Source organism: Rhinolophus sinicus, linkage group LG13 (assembly GCF_036562045.2).
Source record: "Rhinolophus sinicus isolate RSC01 linkage group LG13, ASM3656204v1, whole genome shotgun sequence".
NCBI classification, from domain to species: domain Eukaryota; kingdom Metazoa; phylum Chordata; class Mammalia; order Chiroptera; family Rhinolophidae; genus Rhinolophus; species Rhinolophus sinicus.
Genome location: NC_133762.1, coordinates 46,743,462 through 46,767,702, shown reverse-complemented (window position 1 = coordinate 46,767,702; position 24,241 = coordinate 46,743,462). Strand labels below are relative to the sequence as shown.

The following is a 24,241-nucleotide window of genomic DNA, read 5'->3' as shown; positions in this document are numbered from 1 at the left end:
TCTCCCATCTACCACCCTTCTCCCCTTTTACCCTCTGGTAACCACTAAACTGTTGTCAGTGTCTATGAGTTTCTGTTTTTCTGTTTGTCACTTTCAGATTTATATCCCACGAGTGAAGTCATATGGTTCTTGACTTTTTCTGTCTGACTTATTTCGCTTAGCATGATAATCTCAAGACCTATCCATGTTGTCACAAATGGCAGCACTTCATCTTTTCTTATGGCTGAGTCATATTCCATTGCGTGTATGTACCACATCTTATTTATCCAATCATGTATTGAAGGACACTCTGGTTGTTTCCATGTCTTGGCTACCATCAATAATGCTGCAGTGAACAGAGGGGCACACGTATCTTTACAGATAAGTGTTTTCAGATTTTTGGGGTAGATACCCAGAAGAGAGATTGCTGGGTCGTATGGCAATTCTATTCTTAATTTTTTGAGGAACCTCCGTACTGTTTTCCATAATGGCTACATCAATTTACATTCCCACCAGCAGTGTATGAGTGTTCCTTTTTCTCCACAGCCTTTTCAACACTTAATGAACAAGCCTCTTTTGAAAGTAGTAAAGTAATGATCTCTACCATTTATGAAAAAGGCAAACGTTTACTGAAAAGCATCTTTGGGAGCAAATACGCTGACAGGTGCTACATCTTTTAAATTTTTATTAGAGAAGTTGGAAGTTTAATTTCATTATTGATGGTAACATAATTTTCTCTGCTTTATTCAGAGGAACACACAGAATCAATTTGTACAAGCATATACAACAATGTCAGTTGGTATTTTGTGTCTAAAAATCAGTAATCTGATTAGTTCTAGGCTACCAGCTTTCCATGCGCTCCTCTCAGCTTTGGTGGCCTGGCTCAATTCCCAGCGGAATACTTTTTCATGCACTGTCTGTATCACCACCACAGCAGGCTTAAGGACCATGCAGATTAACACTGTAGCAAATTGTTTTGATATTTAACAGACATAAAAAGGTTATTTCCTGATATGAAATTCTGAAAATCTGCATAAATATTTTTGTGTAAAATTAAATTAGTTATGTACTTTTTTCTGAAACTAGAAGTTGAAGTATCAAGAATGCCCACGTAATTCATATACACATATATATAGACTTTTTCGGTATGCTAAAAGTCTTGATAGTCAAATTATAGTCTGTGCCATACATGTATTCCACCAGTATTGATTTGGCATTAGGTTAACTGTGTCTGTACGGATTAGTCCTAATTGGTGCTTGTGTATCATGCAAACATAGTTCTAGTATTCTTGTTTACTAATCTTGTCATGTGGCAATACTTAGATGATTTTGCTCTATAACAGTGTGAATTAGGAGTATAAATACTTTATACATGGTCACATTTACAAACGTTTGCCAATAACCACTTCACAATCTTGAAGGTGTAATAGTGAATTATAACATCTGGAATCGGCCGAAGCAATTCCCAGAAAGCAATGTCAGATGTAAACTTCCTTAGATGTACCTAACAGAGTTTTCTCCTTTGAGCACTGATGAGTTTTGGCACGGGTATACTGTTCTATTTTTCTAATAATTTCCACAACTTTTACAGAAAATAAGCTTCTCATGGCATGGTAGAGACATGGCACTTAATAATGAGGTAACTTAGATGTAGAAAAGTTCCGCAAAATTATTTGTCTTGCCAATCCTCACTTTTGCTGATATATTTATTGACAGAGTCTTTTTTTTTTTTTGCTAGTGCATGCACTTGCTATTAAATTGCTAATGCACTATTTCTGCTGCAGCTCAAACATGTCCTAATGCATCACAAAGCAGAGTTGTTAACACTAGGCTCATTTACTTGTGATGGTATTTTGTAGCAAACATGTTTAAGTTGCGTTACCCATGATTAAACTCTGCCTTATTGGAATGGTCATTTTTGTGGATTTGTAGCTACTTTGGGTTGGCCAAGGACATTCAATATTCAAAATGTGAACTAGAAGTATGGAAGTCTGTGGTTTTGGGTAACATCTTGTCTATACATAAAGGAAACACAAAAGACAACGATTTTCTTCCATGGACTTTGTGTTCAGAAGTTTGGGAGAGAACTTTTGATGCTGTGTGGTTTTGCTGCTTCAGTTTGCGTTTTGGAGTTTCATACTACTGTTGCTGGTCTGCGGTCCATCTCGGCTTCCAATTTCACCATCTGCTGCATCTCCTTCGCCTGTAACATCAGAGACATGGGCTTACATGTTGAAATCCTCTCCTGAAGGCATGTAGCATACCTGGCCTCTCTTCTCCTGAGTAAATCTGATGCTGTTACTATGTCCTTGCTGCTCAAAGAGTGGTCCATGGACCAGCAACATCAGCGTCACCTGAGACCTTGTGAGAAAGGCAGAATCTTGCACTCCACCCCAGACCTACTGAGTCAGAATCCGCCTTTTAATAAGATACCAAGGAAGTATTTTTACTGCACATTAAAGTTGGAAAAGGACTGGTCTACACAGTGTCAGGAAAACCACTTGAAAAGAGGCTGAACCAGTCACTTCATATTTAGAGCATGTCACATTAAAATGTTTGTGTGAATTACTTTCTAAAGATTGACATATTGCCTTAACTGTGTGTCAATTATTTGATCACTTTCAGAGTAAGTGTTGCTTATGTGCAATTTATTCACCAAATAGCCTGAAATTTCATCAAAAGTAATTTCTTCAGAATCTACCTCCTGGAGACCTTTAGGTAGGAGGATATGACATTGCTTTCGCTGGAGTATCCTGCAAATAGTACGTTCCAAGAATATGTAAGGTTCCTGGAATTCTATCATCCAAAAACTATCCTTAGGGCGCTCATTTCTCCGGGGTAATTCATTCTTTTTTTTTTTTTTTACCAGCTACCCCAGGAAGTAAGCCATGGTGAGCTCGATCTCATGAATTAAGACTATTTCTAAGACAACCAGCTGGTTTAGGAGGTGGAAAGGAGTCAGATGGGGTGCAGGTTCTGGTGTCAAATAATTGCTTTGCAATATAAGGAAAACTAATTGGTTCATTTCAGCTTTTACTTTCCAACTGGCTGCTTCTTCCCAACCCAATGCATGTCTTTTGGAGGAACAATAAAGTACCCCTCTCTTTTTAGTGAAAATAAAGGACTTTGAAATAAAGGACTTTTGAGAATGGAAACATGGCTATAATAGGCGATAACTCAGAGGAGGTCCCTGAGGTGCTTGACGTTATTCTTCATGTCTACTTAGATGTTCCAGAAACAGACACTCAGTAGGGTTTGGTCAACGCTATAGATCATATGAAGAGCATCTAAATGTCCCAAAGTCCTGCGACAAAATTAGTTTAACCCATGGACCATACAGCGATTTTCTTATTATTTTTATATGGTGGCTTTAAATTTCATTTTGGTCAGGATGGATATAATAACACCGAAGAATTATTCCTTTCTGTTCACATTTGGGATGGATGGTTCCTTCCCAAATATTTTTTTATGCCTGAGGTATAATAATACTCTAATAGGGAAATGAAGAAATGGAGAAAAATATACAAACATGAAACTATGACACAAAGAGTATTCATAAAAGATGACAGTGAAACATTATTAGCACTGGAAATTAAACATTTTTTATGTTCATTAAATAGTAATAAAGGTATCCCTATGCTTCTCCCCTTTTAACATTTAAAGGCAATATTGAACACAGTTTAGAAGGAAGCATCATATGACACTAAAAATGATTCCAAAAGCAAAGTTCTCCTATGAGCAGGGTGACCATTGAACCCCATTTGCCAGGAACAGTTCTAGTTGATGCTATGATGAACAGCACCCGCTTTCACTCTCAAAACTGTTCTGCTTGGGACAATAAAATAGTCACCTTACTTATTAGGAATTACTAAGGTGCTTAGAAGACTGGATCTAGTAGAAAGCATGACAAGAGTCATTGTATAATGACATTGTATAATGTTCCTGCATACAGCCCATAACTCTGTCATTAAAAACCACCAATGAACTTTCAGTGGGTGCTTTAAAAATTAATTGTAGTCATATCAGTGTTTGTGAAAGATCTGTCTCTGTGACCCAGTCTTAGCTGTGATCGGTCCAAATGACAACGGTATATCACTGTTTTTGATGCCTGGGTATGCCCTCAGCAGCATGACTTGTGTTTCCCAGGTCTGCAATTGGAAATGCAGGTAACACTCCATCAGAAATATTTCTCTAAAGATTTTGGGCATTTGGGTTTGAACATTACGTCAGAAATCCAAGTATGAAATAATCAAGCTTTTAAATCCAAACCTTGGCGATATTAGTTATGAACAGATCTGAATTATAAATGGAGACTACCCCGAGAAAACTGACACAGTTGAGAAGGAAAGCAATGTCTTGCTTATCAGAGTTTCAGTCCTACCTTGAGTTTGGGACACTGCATGACAGGATTTCAAAAGCTGTTTGTACAAAAATAGTAATGTCAAAATTGAGTCATACATACAAAACAAAGAAAACAAATGAATACTGAAGTGAATTTGCGAAATGAATGCAAAAACCATATACGGAAAAGCAAAAAGCTAAGAATAATATATGTATACAACCATCAGTGACAAATTTCCCCTGAGTTGATCTCAACAGAAAAAAAGAAAACAAACAACCGATGCCTATTAGCCCAGATGGTGCCTCTCTTCTGAGCCAGTGAATGGAGAGCCCTCCCTTTAGCAAGATCCCTTACCTCTCTTTGTTAAATGATAGGGTTGATGACAAAATGAATTCTGAAAACTTGGGTGTGATAGAAATGGAGCTGTTAATGTTTGAGATGGTACATGTCAAGATGGGTGAGATAGATGTTGTGTGGCTGGTAGGTCTACGGGAAAAATTAAACTGACCTATGGAGTTTTAAATGAATCATTGGTTGACCAAGTAGTGGCTTAAAAAGGACACATGAGTTAGGATCCAGAATCAGGACCAAAATATATTAAACCATGAGTTCCTTCTGCCAGTGCCCTTCACACTGGTCCAGGTAATTAAGGACACCCATTCCATGCTTTGCGTTGGGGTTTCTGGGAGAACTTAGAGAAGCAGGGTCACAGGAAAGCAGTAAGAAAACTTAAAAGGAGATATTATGGGAGAATATTAAAATTAATTTACTATTGGCTTAGAAACAGAAAGGTCTCAGGGTATAACAATGGTTTGGGAGGTTATTATAAAAGTTTGGGGTTGTTTGCAGACAGGAAACTGTTTTCTGCCAATGAAATGTTGGATTATAAAGGGAGCTCTCCTGCATGATTCCAGATATTTATTACAAGGGAAGAAATGGAGTCACTGTATCTCTTGCACTGCACCTACAACAGTGTTTTAACATACTGAGTAACTGTGAATTGAGAGCAAAAAAATGTGCTAAAAACATCTGGGATTGAATTTGTTATGGAATAGGCCATATTTGTAAAGCAAAGCTTAACACAGAAATTCAAGTCCAAATTCCACATCTGCCAGAAGTGTCAGTGTATCTTGAATTTCTTTTCATTGGATTTAATTTAATCTTAATCAAACCTCAGGCCTTCTCATGTTCTGTGCTCTCCTAAGCTTCCGTGACTCAAAGTATCAGCTGTAGGTGGTAGACAATACTTATGACATGTTGAAAGGCATTATATGTATTTTTGGAACACAAAGCCACTATCCTCCCATCACGATCCAATCAATACAACTACCACTGATCCAATATTTAATGTAAGAACTCTGGTGTGGTTTGAATTCTCCATATATTAATATAAAAGCTCAAAGTGAGTTTTTTATTATATACTTTGGCTCTGAAACCAAAAACACTAGGTAACTGTGTTCTCTAGCTCTGAAAAACACTATTTTAGTGATGAGTTATTTTTAACACATTTACATTCTTTAGTCAAATTTGTTGCTAAGCAACATAATAATTTCTAAGTAGTTTCTTAATTTAGTTAACTGAAACATAACTGTGCCTTACCTTCATTGGGCCTTCTTCTAAGGCACCCTTCCTTATCCTCACCCAGCTCTGAATCATGAAGTGGATTCTAATGTTTTGGAGATGGTGGCTTTACCCTTATTCGTATTCCCACTTCCCCCCAAGGAACACTTTCTGAGAAGTGCTATAAGAGCAAAAACACAAGCTAGGTAATTTGTACCAGAACGTGATGTATCTATGAGTTGGTCACATGACTTGGACCCATGGGACAATAAACATTTATCGTCGCTGTTGGGGGTCTGTGGACTGTTCATGAATAGAGGCATTAGCTCAATAGGGAATGTGAAACATAACTCAGAAGTAGATTCATGAGTAACCCTCCTGTCCACCAAAAAGTAAAGAATCTGAAACCAGAGGATGGATTTATTTGTTACTCAATTGTAATACCAAAAAAAAAAAAAAGGATCTTATGATTTTGTTTTACTTTGTCAAAGGTACTTTTTAGCATAATTCTTAAGTGCTCTTCAATGGCAGCGCTTTACTCTGAAAAAATATACCTTAAATAGGATTACTTTATGGATGGGAGGAAACAGGAAAGAACAATATAGTGCTAAGACATATTTCACCAAAACATCTTTATAGTTTTTAGATGGAAGTAAATTATCTAGAAATAATAACTTCCAAACCAGCTACACCTGAAGAGTGAAATTTGAACTGAGATATTCTGAAATTTAAACTGCTCCTGAGGGTCATTTTGCCATATATGCTACAGCTATTTCCATCAAAGTGAAGTGAGACTGTGAGGGCTGATGGGCAGTAGCCCATTTGGGATGGAGCCCATCTGTACTATGCTTGAAGTAAACATGCATTTATCTTGGCGTCAGTATACGCCCAATGGCCTAACTAAACAATTGGATTTTGGATAAATCTTTTCATTTGTGTGCACTTCTCAATTTAATGTTTTGCCTTGCTGGAAAAAAGCACCAAGAGTATATCCACTCAGGTCAAGTGGTTTGCAGTTATGGCCCTTCATGCCTTTAGGTCCTACTTATAAGCCCTAAGAAGTTTTTATAACTTCATTTTCAGGTTGAGGTTGAAAATAGGTGGTTTTCTCATTTGCTTTTAAACATAGTATCACTTGCCTCTAGGTTGCAAACTGTAAAATTCTAAATGAAAACAGAGAAATAATTTGTAGCCTGTTTCTTCCTCCTCTCAGTAACGTCATTTTTAGAATTCCCCTAATCTATTCAAATGATGACTTTTGATTCTTTTTTCTCCACAGTCACATCCCTTTCCCGCTTCAAAAAAGACCACTTTCTTGTTGGATGAGACAAGGAAATCACAGTTAATAGGCACCACATTTTCTAGCCACTTTTCCACACCATTACTCTGGTCACTGGCTTTAGCAGATGGGTCATTGCAGACCACGCAGTATTTGCCTTCCAAAGCTGCCTGGCTGCCTATGTCTTTATACTTTTTAGGTGAAATACCTGCTCATTCTGCTTCTCTAGGAATTCTAGATGTTCAAGTTGGACTTTTTTCAACTGATCCATTTCTTTGGACTGTTTCATTGCGAGCTGCAAAGAAAGAAAATTCTGATAAACTTTGGGCTGTAATCTTAGAATTTATGGTTGAGGAATGACTGGTAATTTTACAACTTAAGAGAGTGAGATAATAATAAAAAACAAGAAAAATGTCTTAAAACTGGAAAGTTTAGACCCATAATTCTTCCTGGGAAGATCTTTCCTGCTAAAATGTTAGAAAATAATAGAGTACTTATGAATTTTCTATATAAAACGGTACCAAATAATTATCTTAAAGATTTTAGGGAGAATAACTTTAGCTTTCAGGGAGCAGGGAAGCTAAAATGTTTAATATACAGAAAAATCAAACTAAGAAAATTAGCTAGAAGTCTAATATCTAAGCATGTGTTATTTTTTAAATAGTTTTTGAAGGAAGAGCGCCAAGAAAATTACAATACTTACTCTCTTTCTTTCTTCCAGAAACTTTTTAGTGTTGCTGCTGTTTAACTCTCTGACTCGCCTAAAAATAACAGGTACAAAGAACAGTTGATATGAAACCAAATGGAATTAACATAGTGTTAAAGAAGAGTTACATTTCATTTAATTATCTAGATAAAATTACCACTTTCTTTTCCTAATTTTTATTGTGGAATTTTGAAACATAAAATGAACAGAGAAAAATACTTTAAAAAATCTGTGTACCCATCACTCAGATTAGTCAATATGAATGATTTGCCATGTTTGTCTCACATTTGTAAAGGAAATAAAGTGTTATAGATATAATCAAAGCCCACATTGCATTCTTCCTGATTCCATTTCTCTCTCTTTTCTCTCTCCAGACATAATCACTATTCTGAATTTGTTATGTGCCATTTCTAACATTTCTAACAACCTCTCAGGTGACGGGCTGCTGCGAGTGTATATTGTTTTGTATGTTTTCCAACTTTACCTAAATGGTAACATTCTGGGTTTCTTTAACTTATCACTTAGCCTTATGTTTCAGAGACACAGCTGTTTCAAACTCTTCCATTATTTTCATCTGCTGTATGGATAGTTTCCATTTGTGAATAGACTACAATATTTCCATTTTGCTGTTAATGAAAAGTCAGTTATTTCTAAACAATGTTACAATTATCTGGTGCATGGGGCCCTGTGATGCTTGGCACACTAAGTAGCCGTTGACTAAATAAATGAATGAAGTATAGGGCCCATCTTCCAGTGCATCCCGGCAAAAGTTTCTCCAGGGTAGATACCTACACTTACAGGTTGGTAGGGAATGAACAACTTCATCTTGACTCTAAAGCACTTGTCCCAATTTGCATTCCCATCCATAGTGTCTGGGTGCTACCCATCTCCATATCTTCACCTACTGTTGGTACCATCAGACATTTACTTTTTTGTCAGTTGGTTGGTTTTGTAAAATGACATCATGCTGCTGCTTTAACCTGCATTTCTCTGATTACCGGTGACGTGGAGTGCTTTTCATGACTGAATGGACCTAAAACTGATTGAATTTCTGTAATAGTTATAGGCCTATTCAGGTTTTCTCCTTCTTTGCTGGTCATTTTTGATATTTCTGTTTTTCTAGGCAATTGTCCATTCCATCTCAGTTTTCACATTCATCGGTGGTATTTATAGAAGTCTTGGTTTTTGAAAATATTGATTGTATTTGCAGTTATTTCCCCTTTTCATTCTAATTATTAACTTGTGCTTTCTCGCTCTTTTTCTTCTTCATCAGCCTTGCTGGAGGTTTACTGATTTATTTTTTTTCAAATAAAAAGGTTTTCTCTTTGCTGATACTGTCTATTGCCTTTTGTTTTCTATTTCAATATTTTCTGCTTGTTTATTTATTATTTCTTCCTATCTGAGATCTTTGGGTTCACTTTTTTATTATTTTATACATTTGATTGTTTAGCTTATTAATTTTCATTTCTTTTTAAAATATATACAGCTAGGCTATAATTTTCAGTTTAAATATCACTTCAGCTATCTTTTTTTTTGTGTGGTGAGAACATTTAAAATTTACTCTCTTAGAAACCTTCAAGTATATAATAAGTATTATTAACTATAGGCACCATAATATATGTAATTATAATAGATCCCTAGAACTTAGCTTTTTTTTAAAAAAGATTTTATTGGGGAAGGGGAACAGGACTTCATTGGGGAACAGTATGCACCTCCAGGCCTTTTTTCCAAGTCAAGTTGTTGTCCTTTCAATCTTAGTTGTGGAGGGTGCCGTTCAGCTTCAAGTTGTTGTTCTTTCAGTCTTAGTTGTGGAGGGCACAGCTCAGCTCCAGGTCCAGTTGCCGTTGCTAGTTGCAGGGGGTGCAGCCCACCATCCCTTGGGGGAGTTAAACTGGCAACCTTGTGGTTGAGAGAACACACTCCAACCAACTGAGCCATCCCGGAGCTCAGCGGCAGCTCAGCTCAAGGTGCCGTGTTCAATCTTAGTTGCAGGGGGCGGAGCCCACCATCCCTTGCTGGACCCGAGGAGTTGAACTGGCAACCTTGTTGTTGAGAGCCCACTGGCCCATGTGGGAATCGAACCGGCAGCCTTCGGCGTTAGGAGCATGGAGCTCCAATTGCCTGAGCCACCGGGCCGGCCCCCTTACTCAACTTTTAAATGCAAGTTTTTACCCTTTAACCAACATCTCCCCATGCCCTAGGCCCTGGCAACCACCATTCTCTGTTTCTATGAGTTTGGCATTTTTTTGGATTCCACATATAAGTGAGATCATAGAGTATTTTTCTTTCTCAGTCTGACTTACCTCAGTTAGCATAATGCCCTCAAGGTCCATCCGTGTTGTTGCAAATGGCAGTATTTTCATCTTTTTTACATGGTTAAATTATATATTTATATCACTCTTCCTTTATCCATTCATCCATTGATGGACATAGGTTGTTTCTGTGTCTTGGCCATTGAGAATAAAGCTGCGGTGAATGTAAGGGTGCAGCTATCTCCTTCCAGATAGTGATTTCATTGTCTTCTGATATATACTCAGAAGTAGCATTGCTGGATCATATGGTGATTCTATTTTTAATTTTTTGAGGAACATCCATACTGTTTTCCATAGTGATGGGCTGTACGATTGACATTCCTACCAATGGTGCACAAGGTTCCCTTTTCACCACATCCTCACCAACACTTGTTTGTTGATTTATTGATAATAGCTATTCTAATAGATGTGAGGTGATATCTTATTGTGGTTTTGATTTGCATTTCCCTGATAATAGTGATGTTGAGCACCTTTTTGCCATCTATATGTCTTCTTTAAAAATGCCTATTCAGGTTTTCTGTCCATTTTTAAATAGGATTATTATTTTACTTTTTAGCAATTGAGTTGTATGAGTTCCTTGTATATTTTGTATATTAACCCCTTATCTGTTGTATGGTTTACAAAAATTATCTCCCATTCCATAGGGGGCCTCATTTTGTTGATTCTTTTGCTGTGCACTTTAGCTACACATTGATAAATACTGCTTGCACTGTCATTCAGTTATAAATATTGTGTAGTTTCTGTTGACATGCTTTTTTGACCTAAGAACAGAAATGTTTTTCACCTTCTATATGTCTTTCTTAGCTCCCTGATTATAAATTTTTAATTTTACTTCTCAGTAGTTTGATAAAGTAGATAAACACACATATACAGATAACACACAAAAATAACCATTTAGCAAAGGGAAATTATGTTTAAAAAAAGCAGCCATTTGTGGGGGTTTTAGAGCCATCTAGATGTAGAGATATAATACATAAGTATAATAAGTCAAAATTAGAAAATTAAACAAATAACATTGCTTGTTAGTTTATCAGTAACTCAGAATTTATGGTAATTTGAGAACTAGGATTCCAGTGCTGTTAAACCCCTCTCTTGGTAACATGACGACAGGCACACCACCGTATTGAGGGTTTGCTTCCCAACGACCGCAATAAAGCGAGTGCTGCAATAAAGCGAGTCATGATCTTTTTGCTGGTGGAGGGTCTTGCCTTCAATTTGTAAAAAATGGCAACATTGATGAAGTGCAGTAAAGTGAAGCACGCTGTATTGATGTGCTAACACACAAGTACAAAGCTTGAAGACTCAAATCCATGGTGCAGTTTATACGCTAGAGCTTGGGATCAGGCTGAAGAGGGAGAGGGACTCTAGCTGAGACCATACTCTTGCTCAGCCCCTGCCCTCGCCCCCTCTTGTTTCCCTCACTCCCCTTCTGTGCAGATCCCTTCCACATGCACCCATATTCCCGCCCTGTTCTCTGGTTTTAGAAAAACCCAACCTAAGACAAGGACAAACCAGAAAAACAGGGTGAGGGCTTGGGAGATGGTTCCTGGTGTCAAGGAAGCATCAGGCAAATCAAGGGAGGATAATGGTCCTCCGACAGTCTGCTACTCAGTCGGCCCGCACAGAATGGGCTTATACTTGAGCAGGTGAGAGGCAAGGAGTGTGACCCAGTGGAATGTGGGAAGGATATTTTGCCATATTTTATACAATTTTGTTTGTAAATGAATGAGCACACATACACTGAATGTAAATTTATTTTACTAGTGGTAGTAAACAATCGATAGCAATAATAAATCTTCATAGCAGTTATAATAGCAGCATTCTTAGCGAAAACTCACAAAGGTTTTACTATCTTATATGTGAGTGTGTGTGTGTGTGTGTGTGTGTGTATACACACATAAACGTTAAGCTTGCATCTTTAGGTCGATGCTATAGTCCCACAGAGAGCATTTTCAGACTTACCTTTCCCGTTCTGCTTTATTCTTGATAGATTTGTCTTGGCTGATGGCTTTGCTATTTTCCATAGAAATCTTAGCCTGGTGTGCCCTCATTTCCTTGCTTTCCCTATGTGTTAAAAAATAAACAGGGAGGAGGATGGGAGTTAGTGCTTAATGGCTATAAAGGTTCAGCCGGAGAAGACGAAAAAGTTCTAGAGATGTTATGGTGATGATGGTGACATAACAGTGTGAATGTTCTTAATGCTACACACGGAAAATGGTTAAAACAGTAATTCTTATGTTGTGGATATTTAACTATAATAGAAACATAAAAAAACAAACAAAAAATTCCACATGTAACATTAGGATTAGATTTTCTTTTTCATATTGAGCTCATTGAGTTGTTTTGTATCCGTGAAAACAATGGAGGGGGCCCCAATCCGTGAGGATGCTTCTTCCTGAGGGCAGTGGGTCACCTAGTGGTGAAGTAATAATGATAGACTGGGAAGAGGAGACATTATGTTTGTCCATAAAATACAAAGCTTTTCCAGCGTTGTCCACATTTTTTGGGGGGATCAGATGGCCTGGAAGAGAGACAGAGATAGAGATAGAGATAGAGAGAGAGAGAGAGAGAGAGAGAGAGAGAGAGAGAGAGAGAGGATATTCTAACCCTCACAAGTGACTTTCCTGTTTTCTCACAGTCCATGGAAATGAAGGGAACTAAATGGTTTCAAAAAGCACAAGAAGTAGGAAAAAAAAGGATGTTTACATGTGACTAATAACTCTGTGAGTGAATGCATGTGTGCCCATGACAAAGACTCATAGTTTTAAATAATTTATGTGTACATTAAGGGCATACAATTCTAAATTGTATTTTAAATACTAAAATGAATATTATTAACACAGGATTTTTTTTTTCTGGAACATGAAGAACTCAAGGCATTGCCTGGAAATGAGTCACGAAGGAGTCAGGTTACCTAAGAAGTGTTTACACATCAGAAGGGATGGAAAACAAGCTAAGTGTACATTAAGGGATGTCTGGATAAATAAGATGTGGTATACACACACAGAATGGAATACTACTCAGCCGTAAAAAGATGAAATATTGACATTTATAACAACATGGATGGATCTTGAGAGTATTTTGCTAAGTGAAGTAAGTCGGGCAGAAAAGGGCAAAAACTCTATGATTTCACTCATAAGTGGAACATAAAACAAAAAGTAACAAGCTAACAAAACAAACTCATAGATACAGACAAGAGAATGGTGGTTACTAGAAGGGAAGTGGGTGAGAGGAAGGTTAATTGGGCAAAGAGGTCACAGGGGTAACTGAAGGAAACTAAATTTCTAGTGGGGAGCACACAATAGAGTACACAGATATTGAATTATCTATATGTTATTAACTAATGTTACCTTAATCAATTTAATTTAAAAAAAGGGTTTTAAAAAAGGGATGGACAATGCTGTAACTGAGTTCTTCAATTTAAGATATTATGGCTACAGGCAGGAATATATATACAAACTTCTGCGATCAGGAAAATTGCCCTCAAATTTTCCATAACTTGTTAGTAAATTAACCATTTCTTCATTCATTCATTCATTCATTCATTCATTCATTCATTCAGCAAACACTTATCAATAACCAAATCTTGCTGATAAGTGGTAAGAAGGCAAGATTTTTTAACCAAGGACATCAGCTAGAATGGTGAAAAAGAACACAACCTTTCAGAAAAAGCTTAAATGCTGCTGTTGCTTTGAAAACTGCCCCTGCCACAGATTTATTTTTTAAGATAGATTAATAACTAGGTAATGGTCTCTTCAAATGACTTCCTAAGTAATGCAACAATTAGTTTACTTTATTTTTTCTTTTGGACATTGCCTACTGTTGAGGGTGATTTTTTTCTTTATTCAACTATTAAAAAAAATTAGAAAAGTGCCTTATTCTGTGAAGTATTTTTGAATAAGGGTAGACCCCTAAAATCTGGTGTTGCAGCAATGCTCAATGGCAGAGTAATGAACAGACCTTTCTGTGTAATAAATCAAGAGCATTTCTAAGGGAAAAAAGAAAAGCTAACTTCTTTTTTTTTATTACTATTTTTATTTTTCAATTACTATTTTTATTTTTCAATCACAATTGACATTTGATATTATTTTATATTAGTTTCAGCGGTTAGACATTCATATAATTTACAAAGTGATCCCCCAGATTAGTCTAGTACCCACCTGGCATTATACATAGTTATTACACTACTATTCACTATATTCCCCATGCTGTACTTTACATCACTATGAATATTTTGTAACTATAAATATGAGCTTCCTAATCCCTTCACCATTTTCACCCAGCCCTTCAACCACCCTCCCATTTGGCAACCACCAGTTTGTTCTCTGTATCTATGAGTCTGTTGCTGTTTTGTTTGTTCATTTATTATGTTCTTTAGATTCCACATATAAATGAGATCATATGGTATTTGTGTTTCTCAATCTGACTTATTTCATTTAGCATAATACCCTCTAGGTCCATCTGTGTTGTTGCAAATGGTAAGGTTTCATTCTTTTTATGGCTAAGTCATATTCCATTGTATAAATGTACCACCTCTTCTTTATCCAATCATCTATTAATGGGCACTTAGGTTGCTTGCATATATTGGCTATTGCAAATAACGCTGCAATGAACATAGGGGTGCATATATCTTTATGAATTAGTGTTTTGGATTTCTTTGATAAATACTCAGAATTGGACTTGCTGGTTCCTAAGATAGTTCTATTTTTAATTTTTTGAAGAACCTCCATACTATTTGGCCATAGTGGCTGCATCAATCTGCAATCCCACCAACAGTGCACAAGGGTTCCCTTTTCTCCACTTCCTCACCAACACTTACTTGTTGATTTATTAATAATAGCCATTCTGACAGGTGTGAAGTAACATCTCATTGTGGATTTAACTAGCATTTCTCTGATGATTAGTGACATTGAGCATCTTTTCACATGTCTGTTGGCTGTCTGTGTGTCCTCTTTGAAGAAATGTCTATTCAGGTCCTCTGCCGATTTTTTAATAGGGTTGTTTTATTTATTTATTTATTTGGTGTTGAGTTGTATGAGTTCTTTATAAATTTTAGATGTTAAACCCTTATCAGATGTACCATTGTCGAATATCTTGTCTCGTTCAGTAGGATGTCTTTTGTTCTGTTGATGGTTTTCTTTGCAGTGCAAAAATTTTTTAGTTCGATGTAGTCACCTTTGTTTATTTTTTCTTTTGTTACCCTTGCTGGAAGAGCTATAGCAGAAAAAATATTACTAAGAACAATATCCTAGAGTTTACTGCCTATGTTTTCTTCTAGGAGTTTTGCAGTTTCGGGTCTTACATTTAAGTCTTTAATCCATTCTGAGTTTATTCTTGTATATGGTGTAAGAAGGTGGTCTAGTTTCATTTTTTTGGCATGTATTTGTCCAGTTTTCCCAACACCATGTATTGAATAGACTGTCGTTACCCCATTGTATATTCTTGCCTCCTTTGTCATAGATACATTGACCGTACAGGGTGGGTTTATTTCTGGGATCCCTGTTTTGTTCCATTGGTCTATGTGTCTTTTTTTTTTTTTTTTTGCCAGTACCATGCCATTCTGATTACTATAGCCTTGTAGTTTGATATCAGATAGTGTGATGCCTCCAATTTTGTTCTTCTAACTCAAGATTGCTGTGGCTATTCAGGGTCTTTTGCAGTTCTATATAAATTTTAGAATCATTTGTTCTAGTTCTGTGAAAAATGCCATTGGTATTTTGATAGGAATTGCATTGAATCTGTATATTGCTTTGGGTAGTATGGACATTTTAACTATATTAATTCTTCCTATGCATGAGCATGGTATATGCTTCCATTTATTTGTATTATTTTCAATGACTTACAATTTTCTGAGTACAGGTCTTTTACCTTCTTGGTTAAATTTATTCCTAGGTGTTTTATTATTTTTTTGATACAATTATAAATGGGACTGTTTTCTTAATTTTTCTTTCTGGGAGTTTGTTATTGGTGTATACAAATGCAAATGGTTTCTGAATATTAATTTTATATCCTATTACTTTACTAAATTCATTTATCGGTCTACTAAATTTTTTGTGGAATCTTTAAGGATTCTCTCTATATAGTATCATGTCATGTGCAAATAGTGACAGTTTTACTTCTTCCTTTACAATTTGGATGCTTTTTATTTCTTTTTCTTGTCTGATTGCTGTGGCTAGGATTTCCAATACTATGTTGACTAAAAGTGGTGACAGTGGACGTCCTTGTCTTGTTCATGACCTTAAGGATAACGCTTTTAGCTTTTCAATGTTGAGTATGACGTTAGCTATGGATTTGTCATATATGGCCTTCATGATGTTGAAGTATGTTCACCCTATTCCTACTTTGCTGAGAGTTTTTATCATAAATGGATGCTTGATTTTGTCAAATGTTTTTTCTGCATGTATTGATATGAGTTTTATAATTTATTTTGTTTGTGCAGTGTATCCCGTTAATTGATTTGCAGATATTGAACCAAACTTGCACCCCAGGAATAAATACCACTTGATCATGGTATATGGTCTTTCTAATGTATTGCTGAATTTGGTTTGCTAATATTTTGTTGAGGATTTTTGCATCTATATTTATCAGGGATATTAGCCTGTAATTTTCTTTGGTTTTAGAAGCAGCGTAATGCTAGCCTCATAAGATGAGCCTGGGATCCTCCCCTCCTCTTGAAATTTTTGGAATAGTTTGAGAAGGATAGGTGTTCATTCTTCCTTGACCGGTAAAATTCACCTGTCCAGGACTGATTTTTCTAGTCCAGGAGTTTTGCTTGTTGGGAGTTTGATTACTGATTTGATTTCATTAGTAGTAATTGGTTGGTTCAGATTTTCTGTTTCTGATTCAGTCTTGGAAGATCCTATGCTTCTGGGAATTTGTCCATTTCTTCCAGATCGTCTAATTTATTGGCATATAATAGTTTGTGGTATTTTCTTAATTTTTTTTTTTTTTTGTATTTCTGTGGTGTCAGTTGTCACTTCTCCTTTTCATTTTTGAATCTATTTATTTGGGTTCTCTCTCTTTTTTTTTATTGATGAGTCTGGCTAAAGGTTTATCAATTTTGTTTATCTTTTCAAAGAACCAGCTCTTGGTATCTTTTTTTTTAGACACTATTTTATTTCCACTCTGCTCTTTACTATTTCCTTCCTTCTACTCTGGGTTTTGTTTATTGTTCTTTTTCTAGTTCCTTTAAGCGAAAAGTTGGATTGTTTGAAATTTTTCTTATTTCTTGAGGTAGGCCTATATTGCTATGAATTTCCTTCTTAGGATTGCTTTCACTGTGTCACATACGAAGTGTGATAAAAAAAAATCTGCTAAGTGCCATCAATATGGGAGGCGGCACATCAAACTTTAGTAACAGTGTGTGACAAGTTTCAATTTGTTGGGTGCAGTCAGTTGGGTGTGAGCTACAGTTGAGAGAAGGTGCGTTTTAAAGTGTTCCATAATCATCCTCCATCATGACAACGCTCCATGTTACACATCACTTCTGGTAAATGGCAATTTCTGTCCAATAAAAACACTACGATCTGTCCTCATCCACCTTATTCACTGGATCTCACACCGTGTGACTTCTGACTCTTCCCCAAAGTCAAAATAACCATGAAAGGTAAATGTTTTGAATCGATTCAGAACATCGAGGCAGCCTCGGCAGTGCAACTAAAGACACTCAAGAAAGAGGACTTCCAGAACTTATTCAGAAAGTGGCAAGGATGATGGGATAAATGTGTTTGAAGTGAGGGGGAGTATTTTGAGGAGGATTAATGGCAATGTGTTTTTTATTGTAATCATTTTGTAATTTAAACATTCACCGTAATTTTTGATCACACCTCACAGATTTGGGGTCATTGTGTTTTCATTTTTATTTATCTCAAGGTATCTTCTGATATCTTTCTTGATCTCATTGTTAAGCAATTCATTGTTTACTAGCATATTATTCAGCCTCCATAATTTTAGTTTTTCAGTTTTCTTCTTGTAACTGATTTCTAGTTTCATACCATTGTGGTCAGAGACACTTGATATGATTTCAATCTTCTTAAATTTATTGAGAGTTGTTTTGTGGCCTAACATGGTCTATCTTAGAAAATGTTCCATGTGTACTTGAAAAGAATGTACATTATACTGCTTTGGGGTGAAACGTTTACAAGTATCAACTAAATCTAGTCTAGTGTGTTATTTAAAGCCACTGTTTCCTTGTTGATTTTGGAAGATCTATCCATTGATGTCAGTGGGGTGTTAAAGTCACATACTAGGACTGTCAGTCTCTTCCTTTATGTCTGTCAATATCTTCTTTATATATTCAGGTGCATCTATGCTAGGTCCATAAATGTTTATGGGGATTATATCTTCTTGTTGGATTGATCCTTTTATCATTATGAAGTTCTTTGTCTCTTATTATAGCTTTTGTTTTAAAGCCTATTTTGTCTGATGTTACCTATTGCTATGCCAGCTTTTTTGTTTGTTGCCAATCCCTTTGGCATGCAAAGTTTCTGTTGAGAAATCAGCTGACATTCTAATGGGAGCTCCCTTGTAGGTAACTAACTTCATTTCTCTTGCTGATTTTAAGATCTTTTTGTCTTTAACCTTTGGTATTTTAATTATAATGTGTCTTGGTGTGGGCCTCTGTGGGTCCATGTTATTTGGAACTTTGCGATTCCTGAGATTGTATGTCTATTTCCTTTGCCAAGTTAGGGAAGTTTTTTTGTCATTATTTCTTCAAATACGTTCTCAATCCCTTGCTCTCTCTCCTTCTGGTACCCCTACCATATGAATGTTGTTACACTTGATGTTGTCCCAGGGGCCCCTTAAATTATCTTGATTTTTATTATTGGTTTTTTTTTTTTGCTGTTCTGATTGGGTGTTTTCTGCCACCTTATCTTCCAAATCACTGATTAAATCCTGTGCTCCATCTAATCTGCTATTGATTCTTTCTAGTGTATTTTTCATTTCAGTTATTGTATTCTTCATTTCTTAGATTAGTTCTTTTTTATGTCCTTTTTTATGCTTACTATCTCTCTGTTGAAGTTCTCACTAAGTTCCTTGAGCATCCTTACAACCACTGTTTTGAATCTGTATCTAGTAGATTGCTTGCCTCCATTTTGTTTATGTTTTTTTCTGGAATTTTCTCCTGTTTTTCATTTCGGACATGTTTCTTTGTCTCCTCATGTTGGCTGCCTCTCTAGGTTGTTTCTATGCATTAGGTAGAATTGGTACATCTCTTAGTCTTGGCCTGGTGGGCTTATGTAGTAGATGCCCTATAGGGCTCAGTGGCACAGTCTCCTTGATCATCTAAGCCAAGTGCTCCAGGAATGTCCTTTGTGTGGGTTGTGTGTATACTCCTGTGTGTGTACAACTGTAGTTGAACCTTGATTGCTGTTGGCACATCAGTGGGGGGACTTGACTCTCAGGCTTACTGGCTGTAAGGATTGGCCATGCCCACAGCATAGGAAATGCTCTGAGGAGTCTGACCCCAAAGAGTGGGATTCACCCCAGTGGGCTCTAATGCCTACCAACCACCCCTTTGAGTGTGCCGCTTGTGGGGCTAATTCGATGAGTGGTGCTCTGTTGTGGTTTGAAGCTGGCCTCCAGGTGTGTTGGTTCTGGGACCTCTTGGGAAGGGCTCCTATGCAGACCAAGGTCAGCCACTGCCTGTGACCAGCCCGGGCCTACGTGGTAGGAGCTATGAAGCAATCCAAAGTTGGTTGCGGTCTGTGCTGGATTTGGAGATGCGTGGGAGGGGCCACACTGTGAGCCTATGCAGGCTGGCACCAGTACTTGGCCTGGGGAAAATCAGCAAAAGGTCCAGCATACTCTGAGGCCTGCTGCCATGTGCCCGTTGCCCATAAGGTTCAGCCACTGAAAGAGGCTCTTGCAGTGTATAATTTAGGGGAGGCAGGATATCAGGAAGTCACCATAGTGGGGCAAGTGGTTTTCACCAGGTTAATGCTGATCAGGTTTGGAACCAGTGCTAAGCCTGGGGCTATTTAGCAAAAGACTCAGAGCACACCGAGGCCAGCTGCCAACTGAGAGTTGTCCAAGAAAGACTGCAGCACAGGATGGGGTTGGGTGCACACTGTTGAAAGTGCCTCTGGCAGTGAGTGAGTTGGGTGGGGTGGGGGTCCCAGGGAATGACCAGGGTGGAGGCAGCAGAGCTCACCAGGCCAAAGCAGATTCAGATTTGGCATGAGAAAAGGTCTCAATACAGGGACAATGGTGGCTGGACCCCCAAGTCTTAACATGGCTTCTTCTTTATATTTTTAATTATAGGACTTCTGTTCAGCTCATCTTCAGATGGTTCTCCAGGTTGACTGTTCTATAATTTAGTTGTAATTTTAATGTGGTCACAGGAGGAGATAAGCACAGCCTTTACCTACTCTGCTATCTTGAGCAAACCAAGTAAAAAATACAACTTCTAATCCCATACAACAAAATAGAATACAGTTGAAACTGAACAACATGAAAATTACGGTACTGATCCCCTGTGTAGTTGAAAATCTGTGTATACCTTTTGACTTCCCTGAAACTTAACTACTAATAGCCTGCTACTGACTGGAAGCCTTACTCATAAAATAAATAGTCAGTTAACACATAGTTTGCATGTTATATGTATTGTATACTGTATCCTTACAGTAAAGTAAGCTAGAGGAAAGAAAATGTTGAGAAAATCATAAGGAAAATAAAATACAGTTACAGTACTCTATGTATTTATTGAAAAAAATCCATATATAAATGGATGTGTGCAGTTCAAACCTGTGTTGTTTAAGGGCCAACCATACTTTGAAATGGATAGGGTATAGAACATTAAGCTACAGGAAATTTAGCATGGTACACCTTATTTAGTTTCCTTGAAAGAGAAATGGAAACTGTGGCTAAAAACACTTCATGCTCTGATGGCTGTATCTATCCCTCCAAAATAAGGTTGGGAACTTGGGAATGCAACTAGATAATTATGCAGTTTAGCATTTTAAAAGTTTTTGTTTGATTTATTTATATAATGCTTCTATTTTCTACTCTTTTGTGTGTATCAATAGACCATAACTATGGCATATAATAGGCTCTGAGGGAGAAGCAAGCAAGCTGCACAAAGCTGTAATAAAAATATATAATTGACATAAATGCTCTTCTGCCCAGAGAAAAGGTTGGTCTTTATCTCCTGTGTTTTCTTTTCCTAAGACACTTCGGGACATTTTTCACAGGCCAGTTGTAGCTCTAACCTTTGTCCTGACACTTTTCCATATGTATCACATGCTACTTGTAATTTAACTTAATTTTTCATGTGAGTGTTCATATCTTGACAACACCTGTAAGCACTTTGATGGCAGAGGCCATTTCTTATAGTTCACCTTGCTCATACCAACATATGATATGATATACATAACAGCTCACTATAATATATCAAGTTGATTTCACTCATAGACACATGCAAAATTCGTGTTTTTAAAAAATTAGGATTTCATCTTGTAGATGGCTAACTCTCCTACCTGTCGTGGGACAATTTCAGCTGCTGGGTTTGCTGTTCGTGGGCATTGATCAGGAGCTTTCTCAGCAGCTCGCACTGCTGGCTAAGGTGCAGGTCCCGGATTTCTTGCTCCTCAGCACTGTGGGTGTTGATCATTTCTGACCATTCCTTTGTATGCTGTGCCACAATCTCTTTGACCTATGTAGGAAAAAGGGGATGGTGCCACTTGGAATTCTTATATTTCAGGTATGAACTACAAGCATAATATTATTCCTGTATTTTAGATCCCTCCCACCAATTTACTTAATGGATCAGTAGACACCTATGACCTGCAAAAAATATGTACTAATCAATGGGAATTGAGAAGTCATAACTTATTAAAATAAGTCAATCACTTCGGCTCTAATATTTAACCATGACCTGTTAGTTCACTGCCTGTCTTGCGAACTCCAGTTTGTCTGGGCCTTGGTTTCCTTTACAAATGCCATCAGAATTTTCTTCATTACCTCATGCTTTCCAGCTTCATTTCCATCAGGCCTCAGGTCTGAATAGAGAGGTGGGTTCTCTTATTCCTGGATCATGACTTACTGTGTCAACCGTAACAGACACTGGGGTGAAATGTCTTCCATTCCCTGTAGCCATGCTCTTTGCAATGTGGTTTTATACCTCCTTTCATCAAGAGCTAGAGTCTATTTCTCCACCTACTTGAATCTGGCTGACCTTGTGACTTGCTTTAGTCATGAGACAGTAGCAAATGTGATGCAAGTAGAAGCTTCGAAAGTATTTGTCCTTTGCTCTATCTGGAATCCTGAGGCTACCCTGTGTCTGAGCCTGTGTATTAGCCTGCTAGAGGATGAGAGCTGATGTAGGAAAAAGCAATCAGCCACCAGCTAACCAGCAGAGTGACGCCATCAATCCCAGCTGACTGTAGACACACCAGTGAGCCTAGCCAAAATTAGCAGAAGAACCACCCACTTGCATACAGCTCAAATTTCAGATCCACTGAATTGTGAGCTAATAAATGGTAGTTGTCTTAAGCCACTACATTTTGGCCTGGCTTATGCAGTAAAAGCTAACTGGTACAGTAGCCAAGGTTTCTACTTCCCTATTTATGCAAAGCATCTAAAAATCAAGGCATGTTGCACAGGTATTAATTCTCAAACATTCTAGTTAAGAAGAAAGAGAAAATGGAGATCAACTCTCAAAGACACATGGCTTACTGCTCCTATAGACTTCCTGATCTATAGGACATGGTCTATAGCAAGGAGAACTTCAACTTGACTAGTGTGGCTGGCCCATGTATTCAGCAGGGTCACGGGGCTGAATGACAGAATTGCATGTCATCATATGGAGGCTGGCTGGTTTGACCATGAGCTCTAGTTGGGAGCTTTCTTTAAGAGTTCTTTTTTCTTTTATAACTATTATCGCTGGAAGAATTATTTATGTTCTTGACTGGAACTTAGCATCCACTTCTCTAAATGTCCACAAAGTTAATTAGGGTCTCCCAAACTCCTCTTTTCTTGTGTCTTTGGGAAAATACAAGTAGTTAGGCTCCTGTCCTAGAATACCAACTCTCGATTTTTTTCTTATCACAAACTTCTGCAGCAAAGTTAGAGTGGAGTATCAAAGAGTACTCAACCCCTAGTTGGGTGGTTTTCCGACATATGTTTAATGTTACCTCTATAGGGAAGCATATTTTATACAATGTTTCCTTTTAGTATATTCATTTATTATCTCACTTGATGTTTCTGAAGCAGACAACAAACATTTTTAGCATATTTGTTTAGCAGTACTGTTATATTTCTACAGATGAAGGAAAAGATGTTCTATGAAATGGCTCTTCCCAAAGCCAGTGAGTCTGCGGCCTGGACCCCTTCACTTCCCATAGGAGCCCCAGGCTAATGTTATTTGATTTATACTAGGTACTGTTTTGAAAAAAATTACCAAGTATACTGTGCAAGTTGCTGCTGCAAAAGTAGGCGTTTTCTTACCTTAGATTTGTGATCTGATGTCAATGTCTGAATTTTAATTTCTGTTTCTTTTTTCATTTCAAGACAATTACTTCCCCTGAAAAATGAAAAATCGCAAATGTGTGCCAGAAGTTAGATATGCTCCCATTCTCATGGGCCTTTGCTACAAAGTTTTCTGATGAAGAGACAATTTGTTCATCAGACATGGGATGCTATGGCTCATTTGGCAACATCAGTTTTTCTAGTAATAGATGCATACCTTACAAAATTCTGTATCATGATTCCTCAATTCAACCACTACATAAAGAGACACTTCAGACCTAACAATTATTTCATTGTCAAGGGTGTGTTTTCAGAGTTTCCATTTTGGTTATTGCTTTTCTTCAAGCTATTTTTTATTTATTCAATGAAATATTATTTGCGATAAAAACTGGAAAAGAGGTCCTCCACATTAAAGTGAATTTTTAATTCTTCCGTTTTGGTTGTAACGCCAGATTTTTGTCTTTGACACATGCCAGTAAGGGAGAAAAATAGCATTTCTTGGCATCATAGGGTAATTTGCGCTTCTTATTCTATTGTGAGTAGGAAATATATAGGAAATTGCCCAGCAACCATTACTGCTTATTTCCGTGATTATT

The 24,241-nt window shown here is 37.2% G+C and overlaps 1 protein-coding gene across 9 annotated transcripts in view; it reads right to left on the bottom strand.

Annotated features, from left to right (window-relative positions):
- Nucleotides 1-647: 647 nt before the first annotated feature.
- PLCB4 (phospholipase C beta 4) overlaps nucleotides 648-24,241 on the bottom strand; it is a 398,844-nt gene continuing 375,250 nt past the window's right edge. For 7 of the 9 annotated variants that reach the window (XM_074318158.1, XM_074318160.1, XM_019734905.2 and 4 more), the window contains 7 exons: nucleotides 23,625-23,700; nucleotides 21,656-21,831; nucleotides 12,141-12,242; nucleotides 7,864-7,921; nucleotides 7,369-7,455; nucleotides 4,361-4,397; nucleotides 648-2,182 (listed from right to left, as the gene is read on the bottom strand). In XM_074318158.1, the coding sequence (XP_074174259.1) occupies nucleotides 2,094-2,182; nucleotides 4,361-4,397; nucleotides 7,369-7,455; nucleotides 7,864-7,921; nucleotides 12,141-12,242; nucleotides 21,656-21,831; nucleotides 23,625-23,700 (625 nt within the window). In that variant the 3' untranslated portion in view covers nucleotides 648-2,093. The remainder of the gene's footprint in view (nucleotides 2,183-4,360; nucleotides 4,398-7,368; nucleotides 7,456-7,863; nucleotides 7,922-12,140; nucleotides 12,243-21,655; nucleotides 21,832-23,624; nucleotides 23,701-24,241) is intronic. The other 2 variants (XM_074318162.1, XM_019734908.2) reach the window with 1 other exon arrangement.